The 18865-nt window shown below is 42.9% G+C and overlaps 2 protein-coding genes and 1 pseudogene across 2 annotated transcripts in view; 2 read left to right on the top strand and 1 right to left on the bottom strand.

The window, feature by feature from the left end:
* The first annotated feature begins 4006 nt into the window (after positions 1-4006).
* LOC100769106 (T-cell-specific guanine nucleotide triphosphate-binding protein 2) lies at positions 4007-11646 on the top strand. Its single transcript, XM_027427673.2, has 2 exons — positions 4007-4144; positions 10140-11646. The coding sequence occupies exon 2, from the start codon at positions 10158-10160 to the stop codon at positions 11364-11366; it is 1209 nt and encodes a 402-aa protein (XP_027283474.1). The 5' UTR covers positions 4007-4144; positions 10140-10157; the 3' UTR covers positions 11367-11646.
* The window catches only part of LOC100771979 (T-cell-specific guanine nucleotide triphosphate-binding protein 2), a 43821-nt gene continuing 29000 nt past the window's right edge, over positions 4045-18865 (top strand). Inside the window, exon 1 of the mRNA XM_027427672.2 lies at positions 4045-4144. The gene's annotated coding sequence lies outside the window, so the exon portion shown is untranslated. The remainder of the gene's footprint in view (positions 4145-18865) is intronic.
* Positions 9124-10159, bottom strand: LOC100769398 (annotated as a pseudogene).

The raw sequence follows: 18865 nt of genomic DNA, 5'->3' as shown, positions 1-18865 counted from the left end.
CTTATCTTGCAGGCAACAGGAAGTCAACTGACTGTCATACTGAGGGAAGCTTGAGAAAAAGAGATCTCAAAGCTTGCCCCCACAGTGACACACTTCCTAAAATAAGGCCACAGCTCCTAATAGGACCATTCCCTTTGGGGACCATTTTCTTTCAAACCACACATAAAGGAGGGTAGACTCATTATTCAGTAGTGGAGGCAATTTGCCTCTTAGGTTCAGGTTGCCTGTGATCTGGGCTCTTCCATCATGGATTCCCAGGTTCCTGGGAAGGAAACCAGGCCCTGAGATGCCTCTGAGAGCACAGAGACACAGATAGACACAGAGCTGCGTTCTAGAGAAATGCGGATGTAATCCTGAGTGTTTGGAGCTGTGAATTCCCAGGGTTTGCTGATCGAGTATAAGGAGTGGAAAATGATCCACTTGTTACAGTTTGATAACAGGGAGATGGCAATATTCTGGGGCATGGTATGAATCATGTCATGTGTAAGTGAAATTACATGACCTGTGTAGATAGTGGCACAAGCATGTATTGAGATGCTTCCAGTTGACAGCAGGTAATTAGGCATACATGTGTAAGGAAGACATAATGCTAGAATGGATGGAAATAGAGGAAAGACAAAGATCGTGGGCTCGAAAGACAGCACTCAAAATAATACAGAGATAAGCCCTGGAGTGTGGGAGATTCAGAACTCAGCTGCCCAGCTCTCCCTACCTTTTCCCAGCCCTGTGAGCACACTGTCTGGGATTCTGACAACCCAGTCAACTGCCTCTGCTCTCCTAATGTGCACTGTCCAGGCCTCAGCCCTCCAAGAGCACTAAGGAAATATGTTCTTACAAACAGATATTTCTGTGCTCTGGTTTTCTGGTTTTCATTCATAAAACACAAAATAAGGGCTGACTTCTTTTATCTAGTGAGGTAACATGGAAGAATGAAGAAGGGAAAAGCTATCTTTTAAGTACCACCAAATAATGGGGCAGAAATTTAAAAGGGGGAGGGTAGAGAATTTCTGGACATGAGACAGGACTTTCCAGGCTTTGAGGATTCCTCCTCACTAGGGATCTTCTGATTCTGCTCCCACAACCCTGAGATGTTTCAGTGACTCTAAGTAGACAGGACAGAAGGACACAAAGGAGGAATGACAAGCCAGACCTCAACTATGTGAAAGACAGACCCCTTCCTATTCAATTCATAGAACACTGGTTGAAGGAAACAAACAGGATGCGGATTAGCTATAATTTTTTTTTTAAGGTGACACTGAAGACTTTAAGCACAGAGCAGTCCCATTTTCCTTGCACAAGGAGATGACTCACACACACTGCTCTTAAACAATTAACTGTATGCAGGTAACACACAGGCCTGGACACATTGAAGAGATACAACTCTGAACTGTAACACCTAATCGTTTGTGACAAATCACAAAACCAAGGACAGAATGAGTGGACTCTCGATGTCTTCTATGTCTAAAACTATATCCACTGATGAAGTCCTTCCTGCCTAACAGTAGTTTCCTGATGTCCAGTTCATTATCTTCTGCTCTTCAATGGAGGGTCTCTGTCCAAGAGCATAAAGGGGAAAATAAATACTGACTCTGAGAAAAGGGGAGATGTTGTCCTTGCACTCTTGACCTGAGATGTTGGACTCGCTGAGATACAGAGCTCTGAATCTCTTCCTCTATTCCTTGTGTTCCCAGGCTCCTGCTTAGTGCCACCACATAAAGAAAGCAGAACAGAGGAACAGCCTGTCAGTCTCCCAAAGCATGAACTGAAACCTGAAAGAGACGTGCAACAGCTTAGGTGAAACATGGGAACGGCTCCACTCTGCTGTGCAACCTCTTCTCATCCCTATCAGGGAGAATTTGCCAGTCTTCTCATGAGGACAGTGGGTACGACTGCCCAGCTGTCCTACACCTCTGAAACCAACATTACTCCTCCCCCACTCTCAACACATCACCTTTGGTTGGGAAGCCCCACCCCCATTCCTTGCTGGGAATATCACATGATTGTTGGTCCTTCGTTGACATGGCCAGAACACCCAGTCTCTGATTCCAGTCCAAGTTCACTGTCTGTTCAACTGACTCCAGGGTGCTAGGAAATTCTAATGCCCTCCATCACCTGGAGCAGACACACTTCTACACTGACACACATGTTGCAGGGTTAGGGTTCTGACCACCTATTCTTCATTGCTCCCATGCTTTCTTGTATGAAGACTGTAGATAGCTAAGATCACAGCAAATAAGCAAGTAGATACAGAGAACAAACACACTGGGCAAGGCCTCAGTGGACAAGGCCACCATGAGGTTCTGAAGCCATCTAACAGCCAGGGCTCACTGGGTGTGAAACGTGGTGCTGAACATGTTTACAGGATAAATTTTCTGTGTTAAGCATGTAAAAACGGAATTGTTTTTAGCCATGAGGAAGTGGCTGCTACCTTGGATGTACCTTGTCTGATGGCCCCAGACAGACCACTTCCTGGTGCAGTTAGGACTACTCTTGTTTTTCTTTTTTTTTTTTTTTTTTTTTGCTTTTTTGGTTTTTGGAGACAGGGTTTCTCTGTGGTTTTGGAGGCTGTCCTGGTACTAGCTCTTGTAGACCAGAGATCTACAGAACTCACAGAGATCCACCTGCCTCTGCCTCCCAAGTGCTGGGATTAAAGGCGTGGGCCACCAACGCCCAGCTAGGACTACTCTTAAGAAAAAAAAAAAAAGCTAACTGTTGAACTTTTCATAGTCTTATGGTATTCCTACAAAGTAATGGGTCACTGATTAAACAGGCTAACTGCTATGATCTGCATGTTTGCTTGGATGGTTGAAGCGTCTGCAGGATGTCTCTTAGAAGATCAAAGTTTGCCGGCACTTTGGCAGGGATAAGAGTTAATGTGAAATGCCCCCATTGGCTCAGGCCCCCAGGATTTCTGCCCAGGACCACAGTGATCCCAATCACGAGGCTGAGGCAAAAACTTGATGCAAAGAGCAAGAGGCTTTATTGCAGTTGTTTAACGAGCTAACCCCATTAGCTCAGATCTTTCATCTATCCATCATGGTGGATGGCTGGGAAAAGACCCCGAGAAACCACGGGACAAAGATCTTATAGGGCAGCATAAGGGGAGTGCCTAGGGATACGCACAGGCTCAGGATTGGTGTGCCTCCAGGCTTGGAGGGTTTGTCCTGAGTTGATCAGCCAACTGGTTGTCATGGCACATAGGCCCTCCCAGGGCGGTAGCTATTCTCTGCACATCATTGCTGTGCACTTGTCCGTAAAGCACACCCAGAGCCGTAAAGCATAGCACCACCAGCTAACTTCTGATTTGTTCCTTGCCACAAGGCAGGCATCTGACCTCCTAGTGACCAAGGCAAGGTCAGGCAAGTACATGTTAGGCTGTTATGGCTGCCAAAATGGGGAGCTGCTCCCTTCAAATGTTGGCCCCTAAGATTATAACTTTGTGGAGTTTTGCCCTTATAATACATTGGCTAACAAAGGCCAGAGCCTTGCCTAGAGAACTCTCTCCAATTTGATCCTGGCCCGTGTCTTTTAATTAAAAGACTCAAATTTATTAAAGCCAAAAATTAAGTCAGACTGGTAAATTTATAAACAACCCATGACCCACAACAGAAGGATAGATGGTCCAGGACCATTTGCCGTCACCTGAGTTAGCAGTTCCCAGTGGTGAAGCCAGAGTGTTGGACCCAGAGTCTACCATGAACTGTGCACACATGGTCACACCACAGATTTAATCAGGCCCACCTCAAACAGCTTGACACATCTGCAACTTCACTAAAGGACCTTCCCATTCTCTTCAAGGAAGAGAAACTGAAACCAACTCTGACTGCAAGGAGGTTTGGATAAATAGAGCTCATATCCAACCAGAAAAGTGTAGACAGCAAGGGCTGTGTGTGGGCCAAGACCGGTAAAGTAACTAAAAGAAGATCAGCCTGTCATCCCAAGTGCTCCTCCTTTCTTTATGCAGTTCTTCTGAGGACACCAGCACTCCACACCTCACCTCTTTTCTTCCTATACATCCTGAGTGTAAGCTCCAGTGTTACATCACTCCACAGGAACTGCCCTTGTTGGGGTGCAAAGACCTATCCTAAGAGGACAGCTTTACCAGAGCTGCCATTGTCAACAGATCAAGCTCGCCACTGCTGAGGTAAGTGAACAGTTTCTAAGTTCAGCTTGGCCAAAACACTGCTTGGATGATACCATGTTGAGTGGATCATTGACACTTGGCCAGAAGAGCTTGAGGATTTTTATTCAAGAATCATTGACCATAGCATCCTTCTGTGGCCATCTTCTGTGACACAGAGCATCCCAAAGTAGAGAAGCAACAGCCCTTCCCTCCACATTAGTGTTGTGGCTGTGCTAGTCTTTGGAAGCAGGCAAGCTTGGAGACAGACAGCAGGCTGTGTTACCCAGATGCTCTTGGAGTCTATGCTGTAAACTCCTCATTTGCCCCAGGAAGATAAAATCCCAGGTCATAAATAACCACAGTCTCTGGCAGAGCAGGTTGAGCACTGTGGCTTTCAAAGATTCTTCTGTTGTTACACTGATGGCCCACCTTTATAGTTCTTGATGCTTCTCTCTTGCAGTTTGCGGAACACTTGGCTCTGTATATTTGCAGGGTTTTAAGTATAACATGACTCCAGGAGTTTCTTTTTCTGCACTGTGTATCTAGTGTTCTCCAAGTCTCTTTTATCGTCCTGGGTGTGCTTTTCTGTCTCTAAATTTGTGGACATTTTTGCTATGATTGGTTGAGAATGTTTTGTATACTATTGGAATGGAATTCTTCTCCTTTTAAGCCCATATATATACAGGTTTTCCCTTTTTATTTGACTTATCACTGTGTTAATACACTCTTTACATAAAACATTAAAAGAGTGCTTAAGTATAAGGCAGAAAGAGAAACATCTTTCGGCAAGTCTTTCTGAAGTCACACTTCTCAGAGATCACTGGGTTGCTTTGGGGTATTTCTCTGTAAAGCCTTTTGTCATTGTCTCATGTTAGCATAGATAAATTAGAGGGTTTGGAGAAGGGCTCTGTTTTCCTTTGTTTTACTTTTTCATACAAGAATATGTCTCACTGATAGCTCCAAGTGCTAAGCCCATATATTTCATGGTGCTCCACAGGTCACATGTGATCTCTTCATAGGTTTTTCAGTTTTTATGTTCATCCTTGAAAAGTCTTCCAAATCTTCTACATTGTCTTCAACCCTGATATTGTCTCCTCCATATGATCCTCTCTGTTTGTATCTTTCCATTGAGAATTTTTGGTCTCTAACTTCATTTAAGTCAAGACTTTCCTCAGTATTTCTCTTTATTGAATTTCATTTTTGTACCCTGTGTTAACTCCTGCCATTCACCTAGCTGATTGTTTGAGTCCCCTTTTTTTCCGTTTCCTTTTTTTTTTTTTTTTTTTTTGGCACATTTACATCACCCGTTTGAATACTTTGTCTGAAACTTGATCTAAGTCATTCCCATGAAGGACACTACTCTGAGATTTGTGTTGTTTAGAGGAGACAAACTGTCTTGGTTTTTCATATAACCAAGTTTTTGTGTTCGAAATTGCTTAGATCACTGTTTGATTTAACTTTGTATATACTTACTTCCTTACTTATTTTATAATAGGAAGTTGGTTTTGAAGGCTCTAATGCATGGGGCGGTCAGCAGGGGTCAGGTGAACTAGGATGTCTAAGACTCAAAAGTGTGAATGCTGACCCCCCTGGGTGAGTGGGGAAGCATAATTACCCGCTTCTCCTCCCTGCAGTCCCTTTCATACCCCTTATTCCCTTTCAAATTTATTGCCTCTAATGACTTATTATTGTGACATATATCTTCAAACAAATATATAAACACAACCTGATTCATTTAATACAGCTTTTATATATAGATATAAAGATAAATGATAGACAGACAGACAGACTCATCTCTGGGTAAGACTACCTCTGCCTTTCTGCAGCATTTCATCACTGTGACACTTCAGCTAAGTATAACAACACATGCAATTTCCTACATCCACTTTGGAATAACAACTGGTGGTATTGTTGCTCAGATCTTGTTTAAATGACTATAATGTTGACTTTTCTTGGATTTATCTTCTTGTCACATGCAGAAGACATAATCTTGCAGACAGCGATATCCAGACTTGGTGGTCCTCTGACTCTTGTAGTCTTTCTACACACTCTTTTGCACTGTTTCCCTGTGTCTTGGGTGTAAGTCTTGTATTATAATGTATCCACTGGGCACTGCAAAGTCTGTTGTTCTCTGCTCTTTGACGAGCCTTGGCTTTCTAAAGTAACCTCTGCTGTGAGAAGCAGCATCTTTGATGGTGAGTGAGAGCTCCACCTCCCTGTGGGTATAAAGATGAGTATTTAAAAAGCAGGTGGAATACACTGGGATAGGAAAGTGGCCATAGTGGGTTCTCTTCTGAGATCTTTGACCTCACTAGCGACAGGCGGTTGATTAGGTTTTCAGTTACCAGGCATGGTTTTCTTCTTGTTCAGCTAGCCTGAAGTCCAATTAGATGGCTGTGGGTTACCACCAAAACATAAATGCCACCCTTGCACCTCTAGAGTTATCTCAATGTGGGCATCATCATTGTGGCTCACAGCTGGGTGGGACCATTGAATGCTTTCCTCCCTTGGCAACCTGCACAGCACCTTCTGGTATTATGAAAGCTAGTCCTCTGGGAGGAGATGTTGGTTCAGATGCAGCTTGATTTCTCTGAGTCCTGTACCTGAAGTATGTGCTGTCTTCAGAAAAAGGGCCTTCAACTTCTGGGGCTCAAGCAAGGGCAACAGCAGTAGCCTGTGCTCTCTTGGTAATATCTAGGACTCCCCTGACACGCAGCTCAAGAGAAGTGTCCCATTCCTGACAATGAAATTTCTGTACTCTATGACTCACAAGGGAGGCATTATCAGCCAAATGGCATAAAGTCATTTAAAGTGTACAAGTATACATATGTGTATGTATTACAATTTAGGTAATATGAAATAATAAGATTCCCAATATAGTATTTTCTATAGTTTTTTACTCTTTCTCCAAGTTAACCCTGGTGTTTTCTGGAATTTTAGAAATGTTGGTTTTGAAAAATCTTATGATCTTAAAAATCTAGTCAGTATTATGCAGGACACATGTGAGAATTCTCTCAGAATGCCCTGTCAGTGCCTGGGTGAAAGCTCTCATTGTTATATTGTTTTGAGTTCTGACCTAATCACCCCAGAGAACAAAACACAGGACATGCACAAGTGAGCATCTGAACTCCAGGAAGCAGGGTAACTCACTTAGGAGTCTGCCTACAATGGAGAAGGAATGCCTGGCCTATGAAAAGAAAGGAAAATTACATTAAGTTTGACATCGCTTTTCTTTTCTTTTTTTTTTTTGTTTTTTTTTTGTTGTTGTTGTTGTTTTTGTTTTTTTTTTGTTTTTTTTTTTTTTGTTTTTTTTTTTTGGCCTGCTGCCCAGAAGGTTAAGGGTGAGCAAAACAAAAACAAAACCCACTGATAAATATCAGGCTGAAAAATCCTCGTTTCGCCTGATGACTATATCAGTCACTCTATAAAATTACCCATTAGTAATACTCCCTGGCATCCTTCATCACATCCTAGGGCCCCAAGGCCTCCAGTGGCAAGCCATGGGAGCAGCCTTCAGGCCTCCACAATGCGACTCTTACCTCTTCCCTTTTCTCTCCCTGTCACCAGCCCCATTCCCAGGGCCCATGGAGCTTCCGTCCCAGGAGTATCAGCCGCTCTTAGACCAAGCAGGAAGTAAAGTAAGATTACTCATAAGTTGAGATGTTCTCACAAATTCCTTATTATAGTTGTTTTGTTTTTCACTAGGCATGCCAAAAGCCACACCTTATAAACGTGGCGAAGTTCAGCCTCTCCAGCTGTCAAGTTCCAAACACAAACTGGGTTGTATATATGATCTAACCAGGGCATTGACAACTTCCAGAAACTTAACAAAAACAAAAAGCATCATGCACACAGTCAACCCAGAAGGAAAATCAAAACAACACAGAGCTATGTGAATGCCAAGGACATTAAAAGAAAAAAAAAAAAAAACTCAAAGCCTGTCAGTGAACACGTTCAGAGAGAGAACAGAGTTGGAAAAATCATATCCCTAAACTGTCCAGAATCTTTTTTTATCATTTTTTATTTGAATTACAAACAAGATTGAATTACACGACAATCCCAGTTCCCTTCCCCCTTCCTTCCTCCCCTACCACCACCCCCAACTAAAACCCTACCTATCACATATCCTTTCTTCTAATCTACACCTGACTCAACCTATCTGCTCCCTCATGACCTCTGCATCCTTCCTCTTCTTCCCTTCTCATTCTCGTAGCTCTCAATTTGCTCAGGGGATCATGACCCTTTCCTTTTCTCCAGGGAACAAAGTTTGGCTCTTTTAGGGTCCTCCTTGTTTACTAGTTTCTCTGGCAGTGTGGATTGTGGATGGTAATCCCTTACTCTATGTCTAAAATCTACATATGAGTGAGTACATATCATGTTTGTCTTTTTGTGATTGGGTTACCTCCCTCAGAATGGTTTCTTCGAGTTCCATCCATTTTCCTGCAAATTTCAAGATTCCATTATTATTTTTTCTGCTGAGTAGTATGCCATCATGTAAATGTACCACATTTTCTCTATCCATTCTTTGGTTGAGGGCATCTAGGCTGCTTCCAGTTTCTGGCTATTACAAATAGTGCTGATATGAACATCATTAAACAGATGACATCACTTTTTAATTCAGCCTTTTCCATCCCTTGTCCGGTATCATTTCCTCATTATAGAGTAAGCATGCAAAGAAACTGGAGGCTTTGAGGACCTACAGGCAACTCGGTAATAGGTTCACATAAGGTTAAAGACTGTACTGGAAGTCTTGCTTCTTTTGTGTCCTTTTAGGGTTGACACCATCTATGGATGTCATTTTAATGAAAATAAAGGAATTTAAAGGAGGCTTCAAAGGAATAATGAAGGCTGCAGTGGGTAACTTCAAGGACTAAGTGGAGTCTGAATTAGACCAAGAGGTGCAAGTAAATTCCTAGGAGGAAGTGAACTGTGAGCAAAAGGCCTCTTTTTTTTTTTCATCACAAATAAGACTTTCTATTTGTCACTATTAAATCTGGATTTTAAACAGATTCTTGAACTGGTGGGTCATATCCATCAGCTCCTTCAACTTTAACACCTGTCTCATCACCAGTAGTTTTTCCAGAACTACTTCCTTCACCATGGAACTTCATGAGTTTTCCCGATTCAAACTTTGGTTTCTTCACCATTTTTACTTTTCTAATGAAAACATTATGAAGAGGATAAATGGACAGGCAAGGCTTTTCTATGTCTTTCCCAATGCTGTCTGGAATCAATTTATTAAACACTTCCTTCAGGTCATTTGTCACCACTTCATGGGGCATGATTTGCCTATTTGGTGGACCAGCTGGTGCTGTGCACAGGTGGTCTTGTGTATCTAGTTGTTGCATTTTTTTATTGAAACCAACAAAGAATAGATGAAACAAATAACCATCAGTTGTCTTGACATGCACTTCTGGTCTGCCACTTTTTGACCATGGAACACATTTTATCCCGGGTAAGATCCATGCCATGGAAGTTAGTCAGACAGTATTGCCCTGAACATCCTCAGTAATTAGCTTGAATATTCTAAATTCAACTTCGTCATTCTGTAGATCAGCAAGGCTCACTTCAAACACATGACCCTTGAGGCTATTAGATTTTGGTTCGTTGAGTCCTCGTGACTAGTGTTTTCCCAATATTTCTCATATTGAACATTGCAGGGGCTTTCACATCATACCAATCTTTCTTCGAAAATGGATCAGACACTTTCTTCTTGGCTCCCTTCTTGCCGCCTTTCCTCAGGCACTTATTCTTGCTGACCGCCAAGGTGCTGCTGAGAGGGCCAAAAGGACTGAAGGAGAACTCCCAAGAGAACTTATGTGAGCTAGGAGGGGGCAAGAGGCCTCTTTATATCCAGATCAGCAGTGGAAACAGCAACCAAGAGAAGACAAGAAAGGCAATGCTGGGTCTGATGTGGGACAGGGTTGGGGGAGGCTGCTTTACTGACCAGCAAACTCCAAAGCTATGTCCTACTTTAATTAATGATTACAATTTCTCTCCTCTCTCCTCCATTCAGCTTCTACCATACAGAGACATGGCTTGGGCCTCCAGCATTGACGAATACTTGAAGAATTTTAAGAGGGAAAGCCAAATCCTCTCTGAGAAAACCATCACCTTGATTAAATCCCACATTCAGAAAAATGACCTCCAGGGTGCACTTTCTGTAATCCACAGTGCACTGAGAGACATCGAGAGCGCCCCCCTGAACATTGCTGTGACAGGAGAGACAGGGACAGGGAAGTCCACCTTCATCAATGCTCTGAGAGGAATGGGGCAGGAAGACGAAGGTGCAGCCCCTACTGGAGTGACAGAGGAAACCATGGAGAGAATGTCATACAAACACCCAAAGCTTCCTCAGGTGACAATATGGGAACTGCCTGGCATTTGGTCTACTTCCTTCCCACCACAAAGCTACCTAAAGACAATGAAGTTTTCTGAGTATGACTTCTTTGTTATCATCTCAGCTTCACGCTTCAAAGAATATCATGTACAACTAGCAAAAGCCATCACAATGATGAAGATGAATTTCTACTTTGTTCGTACCAAGATAGATAATGACTTAGCTAATGAACAGAGGAGTAAACCAAAGACTTTCAATGAGGAGAATGTCCTTAAGAGAATTCGAGATGACTGTTCAAAGCATCTCAAGAAAGCCCTCTCCCGTGAGCCTCAAATCTTCTTAGTCTCTAACTTTGATGTGTCTGACTATGACTTCCCAAAGCTGCAGACCGCACTATTGGGTGAGCTCTCAGCCCACAAGCACCATGTCTTCATGCTGTCTTTAAACAGTGTTACTGAGAGAGAGATTAACCTCAAGAGAGATTCCCTGAAGCAGAAAGTCTTCCTAGAGGCCCTGAAGGCTGGAGCATTGGCCACCATTCCTTTGATTGGCAGGATCAGAGATGATTTAGAAGATCTGAATGCAACATTCCATCTCTACAGGTCTTACTTTGGGCTGGATGATGCCTCATTGGAAAACATTGCTAAAGATTTTAACATGTCCATGGATGAACTCAAGGTGCACCTTCGGTTTCCCCATTTGTTTGAGGAAGACAACAATGTGTCCGTGGAAGAAAAACTATTGAAATACATCAAGTACATTTCCTCGGTTACTGGTGGGCCAGTTGCTACTTGCATTTACTACAGAAAGACTTACTATCTGCAGACTCTCTTTCTTGATATTGCAGCAAATGATGCGATAGCTCTTCTTAATAAGAGAGAGTTCTTTGAAAAGAAGGTGTGACCATATATATCTAAGGCCTCGGATTACTGGGAATGATTGGAAATGAGGCACAAGCTCCAATCAGTGATTACTTCTGTTCTTGCTTTGGGCACTGAGTCATAACCTACTCCTGAGTAACAAACCTTGTCAGTGGAGTGCCAGAGAGTTTATCCTTTTCCTCATCCTGAGCCAGAACATCACTGTGGCAAGGTCTCAGTGAGCTATAGTAGGAGGAGAAACTTCAAAACTGTTCAAATGTATAAGGAAAACTCATTTCCATTAAAATCATATGTAAAACATCCATGATAATATGGACTTGATTTGTTATTTTGTGGTTAAATCAATCTTGGATCTGTTACCCTTGTGAAAGTCTTCACAAACTTCTCCATTCTCACAGCTGGGTCTGCTTTGTCGCATTGCTTTGAGGGCATCTGGTACCCAACACTGTGTAGACAAACACACATCCCTAAGGGATGTGAGCCTCACACAGGAAGCACAAATTGTTACTTTTTGCCAAAAGGTGCCAAGCCCCACTGCCACGTGTGCGCTCTACCCCAGCTGCCCACCTGAGTTAGAGCCCCAATTAATGCACAGAGAGACTTGTATTAGGTACAATGCTGCTTGGCCAATGACTAGGATTTTCATCTGTTAGCTCAGTCTTAATTATCATAAATCTATATATTTTATAAGACTTATCAGATGCCTTCCATTGGCACCCTCCCTTGCCAGTGGATCACATCACTGCTGGAGGATGCGAAGGGGAAATAAAAGGGACTCTTCCTGTTTCTCCTTGCTTAAAAGAGTCTCCTTGCTATGTCACTTCCTGTCTGGATCACCACTTCTCTAATACATTTCCCAGAATCCTCTTTGACTCCTAGTCCTGTCTAACTTGCTGTCTCATTGTCCAAACAGTATTTTATTTATCATCCAGTAAGACAAACACATACACAGAAGCACTTCCCCATCATCTCCTTTTTTTTGTCTAAATAAAAAGAAGGATAACTTACCTTTTATAATAACTGAAGAAAACTATAACCATAACTATCTGTCTTTAACTCTATCAAAGACCACAAAAGGATAATATATATACTCTAGAATTGACAGAACATCTCGATATCTGGTCACCCAAAGTTCCTCTGTAATGTTGGGGCATCTATCTTTTGCCTATAGGCCACAGTGTGTCTGGCACACTTCTTCATTTCAGCAGGAACCCTTCAGTACTGTCTTGTTTTGTAAGTTTAGCAGTCACTTTCTTGTGGGTCCTGCATGTCCAGTTTATACAGCAACAAACAGTCCAGGCAAGAGCAGTTTTTTGTTCAAATGGCTAATATTGCCATGTTGAAAGCAAACTCCATAACGAGTTTCTTTGATGCCCATCCTCCTTTCTGACGTAATTGGTGTGTCAGGAGCAGTTGTGTCTCACTGCCAAGAAAAACCCTAAACCATTTAAATGCCATATTTTTGTAGGTCTTTGAAAGGTTTGCAGAATACCTATCCATCTCAAATACATCTCTGTATATCTAGAAGACCTAACTAACCTAATTATAAGTTTTGACTATTATAGGTAACTATATAACCTGTATTTAATTATGTATATCATATTAAAAGATCTGCATAAACAAAATACCTAAACAAGAGGAGACATATACATATCACAAAATTGAACTTAAAGTTGTATCAATAAATGAAAATCCATATCAATGCAAAGTATTTATTCCTATATCCTATTTTTCTTTTAAAAAAAAAAGAGATTGACTATGTTCATTATCATTTATAGCCAACCCCATTTAAATGAAAACAAACATTTATAAACAATATTTGGGAATATGGGCATCGTTCTTTCTAAACTGCTTCCTGTTGATTGGGGGGTGATGTTCATACCATGATAAAACATAGAAACCTGACCAAGTCCTTGTTTTTGTAGTCTGTAAGGCTGTATCGTCTCAGCTTTAGGGGTCTTGCTTGATCAAACCATATTAGTCTGGAAGGAATCAACAGCTATTTATTTTCTGTGGAAACACAAGCAGAAATTCTGTTTCTAAGTACCCTGTCCTTATACTTAAATTTTGAAGTCAAAGCATATTTAAAATGTATAAGTTGGATTAATTTAGTAGCATTTATAATCAAATGTATTTTAGCAGCAGTAAGTCTTTCCTCGGCAATCAGACAATTTAAAGACAACAATATGGCATATAGTATCCAGATTTTCTGTGTGTTTTTTATCTTTAGGTGGCTTTTTTATTATTCTACTTTTACTTTCTTTTGTTTTTTCTGAGACAGGGTTTCTCTGTGGAAATCTGTCTGCCTCTGCCTCCCAAGTGCTGGGACCAAAGGCGTGTGCCACCAATGCCCCGCCTTCTCTATTTCCTCCTGTTACTTTTTTTTTCCGAAAGCCTACATATATTTTTAAATGCAGCGTACACCTTTAGAGGTTTTTCTTTATCTGGATCTGACTTTATCATCTCAGAAGTGCCGAGTCTAAACCCCCGGGATGGCGCGAGCATATGGAAGCTGCTCCATAAAGTGGGAAATTACCAATACTGAGCCAGATAGAAATATAAGGGTATTTAATAGGAAAAAGCCTTACTTACAGAGAAACCTAGCCAGCTGGTGAGGCAGCAGTCTGTACAGCAAGCCGAAAAAGGTGAAACCGAAAGTGAAACCCAGCCACCTGAACCTCTTACTCTACGTCATCCTGACCATGCCATCGCAGGCATGGTCAGGCACACCTTTAGCCAGCCCCTAAGCAGGCGTGGCTACAGGTTCCCCTACAATTCCCCTTTTAGTCTAAAAGAGGATTAAGACTTAACAGTGTAAAGTATCCAAAATTAACAATCATAAAGGTGAAATATAAGAAGATACAACAATCTGCTTATATAACACCTAACTATCTATTTTAACTAAATCCTAAAGTCATCTGAAAGAGGTGTCCAAGCCTGAACACCTCCTTCCAATGCCAAACATAAACAATAAGAAGTTATCCCTAACTAGGTATTTACACTATCCTAAGTGACAACAAGTGGGAAAGGGGGAGTAGCATCTTCCAAGTTACTTCCTGCTGAAATGGGATGATGACATCCTTGTGGGGTCCTGTAGGAAGAAAATGTTAGTACAGTAAAAGTCTTGAATGGATTGTATCCAGTCCATGTTAGATGGGATTTGCTTGATTGAAGATCTCGCTTGAAATCCTCAACTTGATTGAAGTCAGTACCCGAAGCGCTGGCGGGAGTGTCAGTTGAAATGGAGCAAGTTGGACCCAGTGCATTCGAGGAGGTGTGGCCCATTTTCTTTCCGAGGTGTCCAGGGATTGCTGTTGGGCAGGTCTTCATTGGCTGTGTGGGACTCAAACATAAACAGCAGAGAAATGTTTGCTTGTGTATGTACACACACTGGGGAAGACAACCATGGGAGCATAACAATTATGAGATGGTGCACACCTTGAAAGAAAGATCCAAGAAAAGACAAAGACAGCTAAAACCCTACCTATTACATATCCTTTCTGCTCCCCAGGGAGGGTGAAGCCTTCCACAGGAGGTCATCAGAGTCTACCCTATCCTTTGGGATACGGCCTAGGCCCACCCCCATGTATCTTGGGTCAGGGAGTATCCCTGTATGTGGAATAGGCTCCCAAAGTCCACACCTATGCTAGGGATAAATACTGAACTACAACAGGAGGTCCTGTAGATTTCCAAGGTCTCCTCACTGAAAACCATGTTCCTGGGGTCTGGATCAGTCCCATGCTGATCCAGACTGGGAAGGAACAGAGCTTCGGGTACTGACTTCAATCAAGTTGAGGATTTCAAGTGAGATCTTCAATCAAGCTATCAGACTGGGGAGGAACAGTTCCTTGATGTTCTGGTCAGCTGTTTCTGTGGGTTTCACCAGCCTGGTCTGGACCCCTTTGCCCATCACTCATTATTCTATGCAACTGGATTCCAGTTCAGTTCAGTGATTAGTTGTGGGTGTCTGCTTCTACTTCCACCAGCTGCTGGATGAGGGCTATTGGGTAGCATATAAGTCAGTCATCAATCTCATTATCAGGGGATGGCATTTAAGGTAGCCTCTCCTCTGTTGCTTAGATTGTTAGTTGGTGAAAGATTCGGGCATTATGCTGGCCTACCCCTGTTACTTGGTGGAAAAGGCAGTACCCTGGTCAGCCCAGGGTTCCATGGGAACTAAGTCTGCACACAGGTGCAGAGGACCCCTTTAAAAGACAGATCCCTGCCAATTTACACTCTCTCTACACTTGTCTCAAAATACTCTATACTCTTCTCCTCTTCTCTGTCTGCTTCTGTCTCTCTCTCTCTCTCTCTCTCTCTCTCTCTCTCTCTCTCTCTCTCTCTCTCTCTTGACCAGCCATTTACTCTGTTTCTCTTCTCTCTTAGTCTCCCTACTCTGCCAGGCCTATAATAAACTGCTTAATATCTTGCACCTTCCTCCTCTTCTTCTTTATCTTTAATTTAAACAAAAATCTAACAGTTGGTGTCATCTTTGTAGCTCTCCAGACATTTCCCTAGTGCCTGATTTCTCTGTAAACTTAAAATGTCTCCCTCTATTATGGTATCTCCTTTCTTGTTTTCTTCTATTCTTCTCCCAACTCAACCTTTCTGCTCCATCATGTCTTCCTCACACCTCCTCTTCTCACCTTCTCATTCTCCTAGCTCCCTTCTCCCTCCTCCCTTGCTCCCAATTTTCTCAGATCTTGTCCCTTTCCCCTTCTCCAGGGGACCATGTATGTCTCTCTTAGGGTCCTCCTTGTTTACTAGCTTCTCTGGCAGTGTGGATTGTGATATTCCTTTAATCTATGTCTAAAATCCACATGTGAGTGAGTACATACCATACTTGTCTTTTTGTGATTGGGTTACCTCACTCAGAATGGTTTCTTCTAGTTCCATCCATTTTCCTGCAAATTTCAAGATTCTATTTCTTTTTTCTGCTGAGTAGTACTCCATCGTGTCAATGTACCACATTTTCTCTCTCCATTCTTCAGTTGGGGGCATCTAGGTTGCTTCCAGGTTCTGGCTATTACAAATAGTGCTGCTATGAACATGGTTGAATAGATGTCCTTGTTGTACGAATGTGCTTCTTTGGGGTATATGCGTATGAGTTGAATTGCTGGATCTTGTGGTAGACTGATTCCCATTTTCCTGAGGAATCGCCATACTGATTTCCAAAGTGGCTGTACGAATTTGCACTCCCACCAGCAGTGGAAGAGTGTTCCCCTTTCTCCACATCCTTTCCAACTTAAACTATCATTGGAGTTTTTTATTTTAGCCATTCTGAGAGGAGTAAGATGGTTTCAGTGTTGTATTGATTTGCATTTCCCTGATGGCTAAAGATGTTGAGAACTTTCCTATGTGTCTTTTGGCCATTTTAGATTCCTCTATTGAGAATTCTCTATTTAGTTCTGTACTCCACTTTTTAATTGGATTATTTGGTGTTTTGGTGACAGCTTCTTGAGTTCTTTGTATATTTTAGAAATTACCCCTCTGTCAGATGTGGGGTTGGTGAATATCTTTTCCCAGTCAGTGGAATATTTTTGTTATATCTCATTATGTTATACATTACTGAGTTGGGAAAAACAACTTTTTGTAAAATTAATTCTTTATTGATTCTTTGAGAATTTGCCATGATGCACCCCAATGCATATCACCTCCCAGTCCCTCCATATATGCCCCTCACCCCTACTGCATACCCCACAAAAGAACCCTCAAATTGATTAAGAACAAAGAAAAACAAACAAAAACCACTTCCTTCTCCCTCATTCCCATCTAACACCTCTTCAGCTTTGGAAGCTGTGTTGTGTCAAACAGTATACCCTTTTGTCTAATCATCCCAACCTGAAATCTTCATTTCAATGAGTCATTGACCCAGTAAAAGGCCAATGGCCAACCATCATCACTGCACCCTCAAAGAAACTCCTCTTGGTTATCCTGCCATTTCCTGAATCTTGGAAAACCTGTGACTATTGCTTGACGGGACCAGTCCCTTCATATGCTCCAGCTGGTCTTACATAAGGGTGGGCCAACCCAAGGACCAGGATCTGGGTCTGGGTAGTAGCTGAGCTCTTCACTTGGGCTGCTGGAACCACTCCCCTCAGGAGAGGTATGGAGCCAGCTCTCTTAGATCCCTGTCATCAGGGTTAGCTCTCCCATGCCCATGGTATGCGGTGGGGCCATCTCACCTCAGTGCAGAGGCTAACTCTCCCATGAAGAGCAATACCAGCTTCCCTGCTACAGTCAGTGTCCAAAAAGGGTCAGGGCCAGTGACAGGTGACACCAGCTCAGAAAGTTCCTTGGATTTCAACATGCATGGTTCCAATGACCCCTGTGACAACACAGACCATGGACGTCAACTCAGACCCAGCTGCAGCAGGAACATGGGCCCATACATGGCCTTAGGCAGCAGCTCAGGCCCATATGTCATCATAGTCACAGTGGCAACACAGATCAGTATGGTACTGGCAGCTTCATGGCCCTTGAACACCACCATGGTCCCAGAGGGCTGATCAGACCTCAAGAATCAGCACAGCCCTAGGTGGTTACAATAACCTTAGACATCAACTCAGACCCTGGCTGATATAGGGCCATGGACTCAGACATGGCCCTTAGCAGCAGCCCAGGTGACATCATAATCATGGGTGCAAGTACAGTCCACTCAGATTGCCATGATGTGGGGACAGCAGGGCCATCAGACACCAATATAGCCACAGGTTGAGGCCTAGACCCTGGACATCTGAGTGTCATTTGGTCCCAATATGGGTCATAGATGTCATAGATCCAGGCTGTGGTAGGGCCACAAACCAGACATGACCCTCAGGCATAGCACAGACCCTGTCATCACCATGGCCCTGGGTGGCACCATAGACCATTCAGATCTCTCATGGCCTCAGTGGTAGCTGGAAAACAAAATGGCCAGAGGGGGTGTGCCAGACCCCAGGCATCCTTGTGGCCTTTGGTGGCAATATGGATGTCAACACACACCCTAGCTGCAGTGGGACCAAAGACCCAGACATGACCCTAGGCAGCAGCCCTGGCCCCATCACCACTGTGGCCCTGGGTGACAATCAGGCCACCCACGTAAGCCTGTGTTTCACCACCTTCGCTTCTTCATTTCTGCCTCTTTCCACAGCTCATGAAGCAATCCGCTTCTTTTTCTCTCCCATTTCTCTACAATACATTTGCTCATCAAATGGTAACACAAGTCCAGTGACTTTATCCAGGCTGGACTCTGAGGACCCAGGATGGCCTGTAGGTGTCTTTAGCCTGTCTGAGCTGAGTGGTACCAAGTAGGCCTGAATGCCTACAGCCAGCCTGGACTGTGGAAGAACCATCTTGATGTGTATCGGCTGAGAGTCACTACCCAGGTTTCTCGGGAGAAATGCCTCTCAGGAGCAAGGGAAGAAAAAGATTTCTATAATAACTTCACACATGGGTAGTTGCTCTTCCATCCATGTGCTCCTTATTCATTCATCATGCTGTTGTTTCTTCTTCCATCTTTGTTCTTCTGTCTGTTACAAG

This window comes from Cricetulus griseus, chromosome 7, assembly GCF_003668045.3.
Source record: "Cricetulus griseus strain 17A/GY chromosome 7, alternate assembly CriGri-PICRH-1.0, whole genome shotgun sequence".
NCBI lineage: Eukaryota > Metazoa > Chordata > Mammalia > Rodentia > Cricetidae > Cricetulus > Cricetulus griseus.
This window is presented reverse-complemented; position numbering and strand designations above follow the sequence as displayed.